This window comes from Citrus clementina, unplaced genomic scaffold (genome assembly GCF_000493195.1).
Source record: "Citrus clementina cultivar Clemenules unplaced genomic scaffold, Citrus_clementina_v1.0 scaffold_4, whole genome shotgun sequence".
Lineage (NCBI taxonomy): Eukaryota > Viridiplantae > Streptophyta > Magnoliopsida > Sapindales > Rutaceae > Citrus > Citrus x clementina.
This window is the reverse complement of record NW_006262274.1, coordinates 16,523,115-16,534,510: the sequence shown is the minus strand read 5'-3', so window position 1 is coordinate 16,534,510 and position 11,396 is coordinate 16,523,115. Positions and strand designations below refer to the sequence as shown.

Sequence of the window (11,396 nt, the reverse complement as noted above, 5' to 3'; positions counted from 1 at the left end):
ATAAACCCCTTATTTAATTTTTGACCCCTTAATTGTGGATTTTGAGACAATTAATCATCTATTAAAAAAGAGAGAGAAGGAAAAAAATAAAAAGGAAAAGGGAACTTACTCCACCAAACTTCTATCTTATTGTGGCAAATCATTGAAACACCACATGATCAGCACTTTAATACATGAAAACTCATTGTAATTGATAATGACACCTCGCAAACACTTGGCTACCATGAGTGTAATTCTAAGGCCAAGTGCTAATTTGGTTTACTGATGAAAATGTTGAGCACAAGCTTCTAAAATGCAGAATTACATATTCTTCGAAAGACTGCGTGCCTTTGTGGAGAAAGACAACTGAGGCACTGGAAAATATGTCGGTGGGAAAATAATTCTGATGATCGTTCAGCTCGTCCTTTGCTTCATAATTACCGTCTTCTTTCTTAATTTCCCTCGTGGATCTCGGTTTCTTCTTTGAAGCTTGTTGATAATGAGTTGCTGATGCCGATAATTCCTCACCAAAAAATAAGATAAAAAGGTAACTTTTTTAATTTTTAAAATGCTAAATTTCAATTTCAGGTACTATTCATTTTGTCTCTTAATCAAGTTATTTTTCATTTTTCTGCTGATATTTTAATATTTACAGTCACTTATAGCATTACTTAAATTTATAATATGTATATCATAATTCATAAATTAGTTTGCAGTTGGAGTAAACTCGGAAATGTTAAAAAAATAAAATAAAAACAAGGAGTTTATATTAATTTAAGTAAGGGGTTTATAATTGTCTTATTATGTAATTTTAATAAAAATTAAAATTATAAAATAACTAATGAGATTTTAAAAGGTATTTTGAGGAGTGTCAATTATCTCACTCATAAATTTATCGTGCCCGTGGCCCGCGGCCCGCTGCCTACTTTAAGGTTGATGCGGAAAAGGCAGAATGACTATTATACCCTCAGGCCTGTTAGGTTATTAAAACTCTCTGGTAAATAATAGAGACTGCTAGGGTTTTAGAGCGGGAGCAAGGCGAGAGTACGTTACAGTCAGCAGCGCCGCAGCAGCAGCTACAGCTCAGCCAAGATGGGTACGTATTACCCTTTCAATCAAACAGATCTCAATTTTATTTTCCTCCATTTTCTAAGAATCGAATGAGAGCACAACACAATCATAGTGTTCCTAACATGGAATTTCGTTTGATATTTCAGGTATTTCCAGAGATTCAATGCATAAGAGGCGCGCCACTGGTGGCAAGAAGAAAGCTTGGAGGAAGAAGCGCAAGTAAAAGTTTCTCTCATCTTTAGTTGATTTTCGTTGTAGCATTCTGTTTAGTTGTTTTGATGAGCGGGACTCATTGTTCGCGTTTGGGTTTGTTAATTTTTGGTATGACTATGAGCTATGTAGCAGATAAGATCATGTAAAGATGCACCAACTTTGATTAGTGTTGCTCAAAAAGTTGTCCTATGTATTTAAGCAATCCAAAAACTAATGTTACTGAAATAATTTTTCCTTATAGATTGGTAGTTATATGTTCTTGGAGGAGAGCTCTTTTAGGCCATCAAGTTGCCCTATCTCGCGCAATTTTAAGGGTCATACAGTCTTTAGCTAATCTTGCAACTATCTGTTTTTTGGTATTCCCTCACTGTATTGTTACTGATAAGAGCCCAATAATATGATTGTTGTCTAGTTCTGAATGTGCTGTATGACTATGTTTTGTCATATTGGAAGGTTTTCGTTCTATTTGTTTATAGGTTGATTTTATAGTAATCATGAATACTTAGGCTAGTTATTCTGGCCCTGGGACGAGCTGTCTTTGAACTTGGGCTGAGAAGAAAAAGAAAGCCTAATAGAGATTCTCCTCTTCGGATGGAGTAAGAGGCTCCTACTACAATATTACATATTGCCTACTTTACGGGTACTTTACGGGTTACAGGTGAAGTGAGAGTTGTTGGTACTGATCCATGTAAGACATTTCTCAATTAGAATAATTCTATGTATGAATATTCAAAACATACCCTTCTGTATTACTGACACCAAAAAGGGATTGTATGCCTGATATTTTGGAATGTATGGTGTATACAAGTGGCCTTTCCAGGGAATTGACTGATCTTTCCTTGTGGCCTTTGTTCATTGTTGATAGATACAATTTGCACTGTTGGTGCTTGCTTTATAATCTCATTTTTTTATTGTCTATTAAGGTACGAACTTGGTCGTCAGCCTGCAAATACCAAGCTCTCTAGCAACAAGACTGTACGGAGAATTCGTGTCAGAGGAGGCAATGTGAAGTGGAGGGCCCTGAGACTGGACACTGGGAACTATTCCTGGGGTAGCGAGGCTGTCACCCGCAAGACTCGTATCCTGGATGTTGTTTACAATGCCTCTAATAATGAGCTCGTCAGGACTCAAACTCTGGTGAAGAGTGCTATTGTGCAGGTGGATGCAGCGCCTTTTAAGCAATGGTACCTTCAGCACTATGGCGTTGACATTGGTAGGAAGAAGAAGGCAGTTACCAAGAAGGAAACCACAGAGGTGAATGACTTTCATTTTCTTTTTACGAAGCCAATTCTTAAGCTAGATTTCTGGATGTACTGGCTTGTGTTATCGGCAATTCATTTTTGTAATGGGTGGTTATATCTGCTCATCTCACATATAAAAAGTGAAAGATACACATGGTTGTTTTTACTGATTATTTATTGCATAGTTTGAGTGCCTATTTAACCTCAGTGGGACATGCATAAAGAATGGGAGGGCAGTATTTTTTATTTTCTTATTTTTTAAATATTCAGAATTATTGAACTTCTTCAAGTTTAGAATCAGAACTTGTGTCTAAGTCCCTCAAACTTGTTAGAAATTCTCATTTTGGACTTTGAAATTAACTGTGGCACTTCTGTCGGTTAAAAATGCCAGGAGGGAGAAAGTGCAGCAGCAGCAGCAGAAGAAACTAAGAAGAGCAACCATGTTGTTAGGAAGCTTGAAAAGCGCCAGAAGGACCGCACACTCGATCCTCACATTGAAGAGCAATTTGGTGCTGGTAGGTTGTTGGCCTGCATTTCTTCACGCCCAGGTCAATGTGGCAGAGCTGATGGGTAAGCTTGCTTTGATAAGAAAGTTTTTACTGCCTGCCATTGTCATACGAGTTTGTTTTGCCTGACGATTACATGTATGCATGTGTATAGGTACATACTAGAAGGTAAGGAGCTGGAATTTTACATGAAGAAGCTCCAGAGAAAGAAGGGCAAGGGTGCGGGAGCCGCTGCTTAGAATCATTATTGCCCATGCATCTGTTTTGATCTTTAGTTGATTTTGTTTGTTTTATGTATGGGACCTTGACGGGCTACAATTAAAGAGCACAAGGGTGATATGTTTAGTGTTTTTTTTTTTTTTAATAAGAACATTCTTTACCATTGTTATGTTTTCTATATGATAACCGGCAATTTGACAATTTCTTGTTCAACCTATGAAGGACAATTTGAAGTTAAATGTGTGGGATTGATGAGAAATTGACTCTCTATATGAAGACAGGACTACAGGCCCGTTTTACTTGCTGGCATTCGGCTTATGAACTGCTAAAGTGATTTTTTCCATTTAACCTTGAACACTCGTTGATTAGTGGAACCTTGGAGATTATGAAAGTATATAGCCCTTCCCAGCATTCGGTTTCTGTAATATTGAAAAATCACCTGGATGTCAATGGATAACTCAATGACCAACTCAAGAATTGTACATTCGATGGGGTAAAACAGACGGGGATTCTTTCTAGTTTTTTTTCTCTCCTAATCTTTCTTAGTGAAATAAGTGGCTAAGATTGAATTTTAAAATTTAATGTTGATAATTAAATCAGTTTTATTTTATTTTATTTATAATTAAACTAATTTTTTCTAATAAATTTGAAAATTTTGGAGAGACTATGAGAAAAAAACATTCGGAGAGGATTCTAATAAAAAAAAGCGAATGAAATTAACATTGATATTTAATCCGTTAAGTATTCAGTAGTGCAATGCACTCGATCTGTCTAACAAAAATAACAAAGAATGAAAAATGTTATAATTTGACAAGAAATTGCCTCAATTCACATTGGCAAACAAGTTTACATTTGTGATATTTGCCTGCACGAACTGGCTGCACAGAAGAGAATCGAGTCTTTGGCATTAAAGTCTGAACGTAATTTCCTAATCTTCAGCATTTCTGAATTTTGAGTCGGCTTGACCTAACCACAGGCCAACAAAAATGATACGACAGTCGACAAAGTAAGTAAAACCAATACACTAAACATACAAGCCAAGCACAGGTGAATAGATTGCTTTGAGTAAGAGCCAAGAACTTCAATGGCTTAATTGTGTTGGAGGCCATCGAAGGACATTGCCAGCGGTCACCGTTCCAGTTTCCAGAAAAGAGCTCTAAGAACTCGTCGTATTCACCTGTTCTCCAATCAAATCGAGACCAACAAGAAGGAAAGAGATTCCCTGAAATAACAGGAAGTAGAAGTGCATCCCCTGTGCGGACAACAAACTTCTCACTGAGGCAGTTAACAAGATAAAAGCAAGAGCAAGTTCCTTTCTATACAGTTTGTTTCTTCTTTCGGTTTTTCTGGTTACACCTAGTCTATTCATCTGAGCGATGCCTGACTCTGAGGTAGACCTAGGAAAAGTAGAGTCCGATTCCTTTTCAGCAAAAGCAACAAGATCTGCTTCTGATGATCTTCCCAACTTTTTTGTAACTATCCACTCATAGGAACTTCCAAAACGGAACAATCCCGATATCATGGCATTAAACTTGGTCACTGACATGGTGTTTTCAAACAGAAGGTAAGGGACGATGAAAGGGAATGACCGTGGTGCTGGAAGAATATTCAAGATAGACATGAATCCAGGGACATATGAAACAACCCAAGCTGGTAATTCAGCTTCTGGGATGAACATGGTCAGAGGAAGAATGATGCAGAAGAGAGTAAATGAGTAGAAGGGCAAGACAAGCTTCCTTAGGAGAAAGAAAAGAAAGATCAGATTGGCTTTCTTGGCCCAACTCACCTGCAAGTGGTAAAAGTATCATTATCAGAATCCCATGCGTCAAACTTAAAACTACAGAGTGAAGGGCCACACAAAACATGTTAATAGTTTTATTACGACTTTAAATAATTTCAAACAGTTGCAACAAAATGTCAAGTTTCAGTATCAATGACCACAGGTAAACACAATTTGAAACATTGAAAAAAGAGCAAGTCCTATTGACCAGCATTCATATACCCATATGAGCTGGGAACTCAAATTCCTTGGTTCTCATATAGTGCTGTCACTGAGAATTGTTTACTGTTTTATTAATTCAAAAACAGACAAGCAGAAAAAGATTTAGAATTTTTTTGAAGTACTAAAGTTATGCAAGTAGAAATCAGGTTTTGAAAAGCACAAAATTCTTTCTCTAAATTAAAAAAAGAAAAACCTATTTCTCATATGAACTTATAAAAAATCTCTCAGAAACGATTTGCAAAATCAGACCCTGAACCGAACTTTAAAAATTGTACTTGATTTTTCCTTTTCGTTTTAGGAAAGTTCAAAACTTTTGCTTCACTTCTCTTAGCCAATGGAGGATCAAATATTCTCAGTTTCTTTCTCACAGAGAAAACAGTAAATCCTTGCCTACCTGTTTGTTCCATAAACGTTTTTCATTTTCAGGTCATCAAGGTTTCCTAGACTGCGGTGAATTGATTAACTCTCACATGTCTAAAATTATATTCAACTTCTTACCTTTGAACGGATAATGTCTATAAAGCACATTCGGAACAACTGCATGGGACCAGAATGCCAGCGATGCTGCTGTTTCTTGTATGCCTCGTATGATTCCGGAAGTTCACAAAGGCACTGCAAGGGGAAAAAAAAAGTCAAGGTAATTTTACCATCTAGTTTCACATAGAACTCCCCAAATGGTGATAAATTGCATACCTTTACATCATTCACATATACAAACTTCCATCCACAAAGGTGAGCACGGACAGCAATATCCATGTCCTCCACAGTTGTCCTATCCAACCAGCCACCACATTCCTCCAGGGCTTTAATTCTCCACACTCCAGCAGTCCCATTGAAACCAAAGAAATTGATGAATACTCCATTGACCTGTTGTTCAACCTCAAAGTGGAACGATAAGTTTATGTTCTGCAACCTTGTAAGCAAGTTCTCGTCCTTGTTTACAAAAGACCACCTTGTTTGGACCAATGCTAGATCATCATTCCCCTTCAATAAAGAAAAGGGAAAATATAAGATTCAGAAAGGTAAAACAGCGACAAATAAATCAACTTGTAAACTATTCAGTTTAGATAAAAGCAAAAATGAAACCAGGACAAATAGCTGATAGCTAAATAAACCTGAATTCTACAATACACAACTTGAATCTAGGACCATATTTTATACAGCTGGTGAAGTTAGTCAACTACTGGAACCAAAAACCTTCCATGACCAGAAGAATCATCAAGTTAATATATGAAATATAGTGGCCAAAGAACACAATAAGCATTGCGACAAGAACCAAGTCACAAACTGGCACCCTTGTCTGAATGCAATGTCTAAAACCAACATTAAATAACTAAACTTTGAACAAATTTTCATAAATTACCACAAAACCGCAATTTGATTGCCTTCCTGAAACACAGCATCAGCAGAGTCAAATTGGCAAACAAAGCTTTTGGAGTATTAGGCCTAATATTAGATGCACCAAGAAGTCAAAAAGACATTTATAAACACAATTAAAAAACTGCGAGCCTACCAACAAAATCACATGAATAAAGCGTAATCAGCACAAAGTGCCATCTAGCAGAGTATGTTAATTATAACTCAAAAACATTTAACAAGTTCCAAGTCATAAAATATACATGAACCCTCAAAGTCCAAATGTTAAAACATTAATTAGTAAATAAACAGCAACATAGACATGGATTATAGAGTTACCTTGAAGTACGGAATTGTTTTCTTCAAGAAATCTGGTGTTGGCTGAAAATCTGCATCAAAGATTGCCACAAACTCGTAATCCTTCACATAATCACAGCCCATTGCAGAATTGAGATTCCCTGCCTTATAGCCTGATCGTATAAGACGATGCCTGTATATTATGTGAACCCCTCTTTGTTGCCATTTTAGAACTTCTGCCTTGATTAGGAGCTGCACATCTAAATCATCGGAATCATCAAGAATCTGTACAAGCATTCTCTCCTTTGGCCAGTCCTGTATACAAACAGCTGCAATAGATTGTCCATAAACCTGTGCGGCACCAATGAGCGCCACCATTGAGAGTTAGCAAAGGGAAAAATAAGAATTCATAAGAAAAGTATTCCTCACGTAGAAGAATTGCAAAATCTATGTACTATTACTCGAACGAGAAGCAGGCACGAAGCACATTCACGGCTAATCGAGCTACACTGGATCCAAGATAGCTTTCTATTCGGAAGAACTTAAGTTAGCAAAAAATTAAAGCATTAAACAACTGCACATGGGTTCCTATTTCTCCGATTGAGGCTCACACAATTAAAAAGAATCCCATGAGCATGCATTATATTATATTAATTAGTGCAGTGATATTCATATTAAAAAAAAAAAAAAGGCAAAGCTCTAACGGAAACAATTGTTAATCACTTAATACGTTGTTCTGTCTCAGTAGTATTTTTCTATATATAATTAAATGGAGAATTATATTATAATATCAATTTAATTTTGACTAACTTAATCTAATTTACTCTCACGCTAAGGATTTGAAACCTACGTCTGCTTACCTCCCTCTCATTGCACATAGGGATCTGCACCAATACCATGGGATAATCCTCTAGATCTTCGTCATCCCCCTTTCCAACGGGATACGCCATCGCAGCCTTTGGTTTCACTTTCTTAAATTTGATCCACGCGCATCCGATCACCAACACCAGTCGATCCAGCGACTGTATCAGGAACAACACGATGCACGTGTGCCCCAAACTCTTCAACGGTGGGGCCAAGTAATCGGCCCTAACCTGCAACCACGTCGCGTACACGAACTCCACCATCAGCTCCGCGGTCTCCGCCGTCGGCGGGCTGAAATGCCATCCCTTGAAATATGCCGCCAGCTCGAAGCACAACAGCGAAATCACCAGAATCAGCATCCATTTTATGGCGCGGTAAAATCTCGAGTGCGACGAATCGGACGCCGACCGCGACTGGATTGTACGGACGACGTAGATTACTGCGTACACGACAGAATATGCTATTTGCTGTAATTTGAGCAGATAGATCCCGGAGAGTTGCCTCACGCTCCGTGCCCGCATTTCCTTGTCGACCGCTGGATCCGAACTCGGGTTCCGGATCTCAACGGTCAGGAAGGGGCTGTTTGGATGATGATGATTACTATTATTATTATTATTGTTATTTATATTGTCACTATTGGTGGTACATTCGTATTTCTCGGGAACGACGTCGTGGCCATTCTCTCTTTGTTTGTTCCACCAGTCCTGAAATTCATAGTTTGGTGGTCGCGGCATAGAAGTCAGAAGAAGAAATTGCGCTTCGAATTTGAGAATTGCTGTTATTGTTTATTCTGGCGCAACACAAGCGAAACAAGAAAATTCTTTTTATTTTAATGGAAAAAGATTTGATTTCATTTGGATTATTCTTTTTTTTTTTTTTTTGTTCTGTTTTATTTGTTTGTTTTTTTAGGTTTTGTGTTGTGAGGTCTTCGTTTGTGAGTATGAGAGAGTGATCCGGAGGACGAGAGGCTCCGCTAAATTTAGAAAGAGAGCAACCAAATTTAGCGGAGCCATGCTACGCTTCAATTCGCGCGCTTTTTGTTTTTGTTGCGAGTGTTTTATTTTGTTGTCGTCATGGCAAGCAGGCCATTTGGCGCCTGATTTGGCATGAAGTAGTTAATACAGTTAATTATTTTTTTGGTTTGCTCTGTGGATAGGTCGTTGACGCTGAAACTGGGCCATTTTGTTTTAAATAAAGACTAACTGGGGTCACATTCTAATAAATCATATTTTAACTGTTAAATTTGTAAATAATTTTTGGATGTACGTAATCAAATCGTGAAGGTGCACTGCTCTTAAGCGAACAAGTCACACGAATATATGTGCAATTATGGACAGGATATCGTATAGCACAGTGCCACAGTCATGCAACGTTGGGAGATTGATGGGCAATTGGGCATAATGGTTAAGGATGCATTTGATATTGATATTGAACAGTTGTAATTTAAAAGTTATAATATTAAAGTGTTTGATAAACACTAACTACTGTAACTTGAAAGTTATGTTGATATGATTTTTCACTTGTATAATAAAAAATCTGTTATTTTCTAATAAGTTTGTCAAAGTTATTATTTAAATTTTATATTTATTACATATTATTAATTTTTATTTTATATTTACAATTTTTTCCACAGCAGCTGTAACTTAAAAATTAGAGTACCTCAATTCCAAACATGACCTAAGTAGTTTTTAGTTTAAAATTGGGTTATACAATATAGTATAAATTTACAGATGAATACGTGAGAAAAAGCCTATACAAAATTTATATTACAGTTCAAAGGTTAATCGCATTGACTTACCTTGATGTATTAAAATTAAAATCCAACCTCAACTTCCAATAAAAGAAAAATTATGTTTTCATGAATTAATATAAAATTCTCAAATCCTCAACCTAAAAATAAAGTGTTAGGCATCCACAATTCAATTAAACAACTTTATTTATATTGTTCAACAATGTTCTGTGGGTACCAACTAATTTAATTGGTAAGATCTCGTACTTTGGTACTTTGAAATTAAGAGGTTTGATGTTCGAAACTTATAAGGATAGGAAGAGATTGAATTGCATTGGATATAAATAGCGAAAAATAAACTTTAGTATATGAGGCTTTATTGGATCATTTGTAGTTGACGCTCTGGACCAATATATGCTTGACCAATATGTATACTGAGGGGTGCAATCAGATTACAGGTGGTGGTACACAGACTATAACCCATTTGTGATTTGTTCCGTTTCTGGTCATCTCATTGGCACTTGTCATTTATCAATTTTAGACTTTTCCCGTCAAAAAGATCTGTTGACAATTTCTAGACCATGTTCAATCGAACGGTGAGATCGCCATTCGAATACATCAAATTGATTACAAACAGCCAGATTCAAGCAAATATTTGATTAAAATCACTTTTCACAGAATTAGTTATTTTTCAAGATGATTTGATACAGCGGGATACACTGCTTATCTAAAGTCTGATTTTCATAATCAATACAAGAGAGAATTCTTTGAGGGCTATAAAGTCATTTAACTTCACTTTTCGTGAACATTTTTTTAGGCAGCTGCCAATTCACTAGCAGCAAACGTAATAGCTGTATGCTTTTTAGACCGTTTATAAAAATGAATGAGAGTGAGACTTTAGAACACAATTGCCCACGGTTTGATGTGATTCGGTGCACTAGTTAGACCATGGGCAATTAATTGAGTTTTGAAAAAATAAAATATAAATTAATTTGCCCACAGAAAACCTCTGTGCATTTCACACATAAAATTAAATTCGCAAATATCTTTGCTAGAAACCCAAGTGATGAAAGAAAATCTAGACATGATGGTGACATAAATAATAAAAAATAATAATAAAGAAAAATCATGACAAATTTTTATTGGAATTAGATGTGGAGAGAAGCTTTGAAATGCAGAAGATCACAAAACACGCTTACAGTTGGAGAGCATGAAATTAATAATGCATGGTTGGTGAAACAAATGATGGTTTTTTCTTTCTCAATTGCAAAGGAAAACACCAACCAAAGTTAAAAATTGGGACAAAAAGAAAGGTTACTAAGGGTGAAAGAAAGACAGACGCCCCCCCACAAGAAACGAAAAAGGGTGTGTTAGTAGAAATGGGAGACCTTTGTTGATAGGACACCTACCCTAATCATCATCGCCTATAATAACCCTGAAGATAATCATAGTTGTTAAGATCTATGATCCTAACCGTTCTTTCTTTCCTTTCATTTTTTAATTTTTGAAAGGGAGCCTTGTTTTTGTGTCGTTTTGGTGGCATGATCTTGCTGCTGATTCGCGGAGACTCGAAGCTTTTCATTCCATGAAGGACGTGGATTTCAGGATTTGATAATGACAACTTAACCACAAAATTCCCTACCATAAGTAGTTTCTTCGAAGCATCATGCTAGCTTGATACATCATGTATTGTTGTAGTGTTCATATTTCTTCACTAAAAGTTGATACTAGAGCAGTGCAAAAGATTTTCTTGGTGTAGTTTAATAAATCTATTTTAAATTGCTATTGATTACGATGTTTACATTTCATTTATCTTATTTTTTTGTCCAATTCGAATAAAATTTCAACAAAAATTAGAGAATGACTATAATACAATCATTATATAATACACAATTCTCTGTTGTATAATACGACAGTTA

The 11,396-nt window shown here is 36.3% G+C and overlaps 2 protein-coding genes across 2 annotated transcripts; one reads left to right on the top strand and one right to left on the bottom strand.

Moving 5' to 3' along the window:
- Positions 1–961: 961 nt before the first annotated feature.
- LOC18043343 (40S ribosomal protein S8) lies at positions 962–3,538 on the top strand. Its single transcript, XM_006437180.2, has 5 exons — positions 962–1,075; positions 1,197–1,269; positions 2,187–2,517; positions 2,896–3,074; positions 3,165–3,538. The coding sequence occupies exons 1-5, from the start codon at positions 1,072–1,074 to the stop codon at positions 3,247–3,249; spliced, it is 672 nt and encodes a 223-aa protein (XP_006437243.1). The 5' UTR covers positions 962–1,071; the 3' UTR covers positions 3,250–3,538.
- A 560-nt stretch (positions 3,539–4,098) lies between these two features.
- LOC18044061 (probable xyloglucan glycosyltransferase 6) lies at positions 4,099–8,561 on the bottom strand. The gene is made up of 5 exons (XM_006437179.2): positions 7,745–8,561; positions 6,927–7,235; positions 5,925–6,215; positions 5,730–5,843; positions 4,099–5,015 (listed from the first exon to the last, which is right to left on the bottom strand). The coding sequence occupies exons 1-5, from the start codon at positions 8,480–8,482 to the stop codon at positions 4,386–4,388; spliced, it is 2,082 nt and encodes a 693-aa protein (XP_006437242.1). The 5' UTR covers positions 8,483–8,561; the 3' UTR covers positions 4,099–4,385.
- Between the last annotated feature and the right edge of the window lie 2,835 nt (positions 8,562–11,396).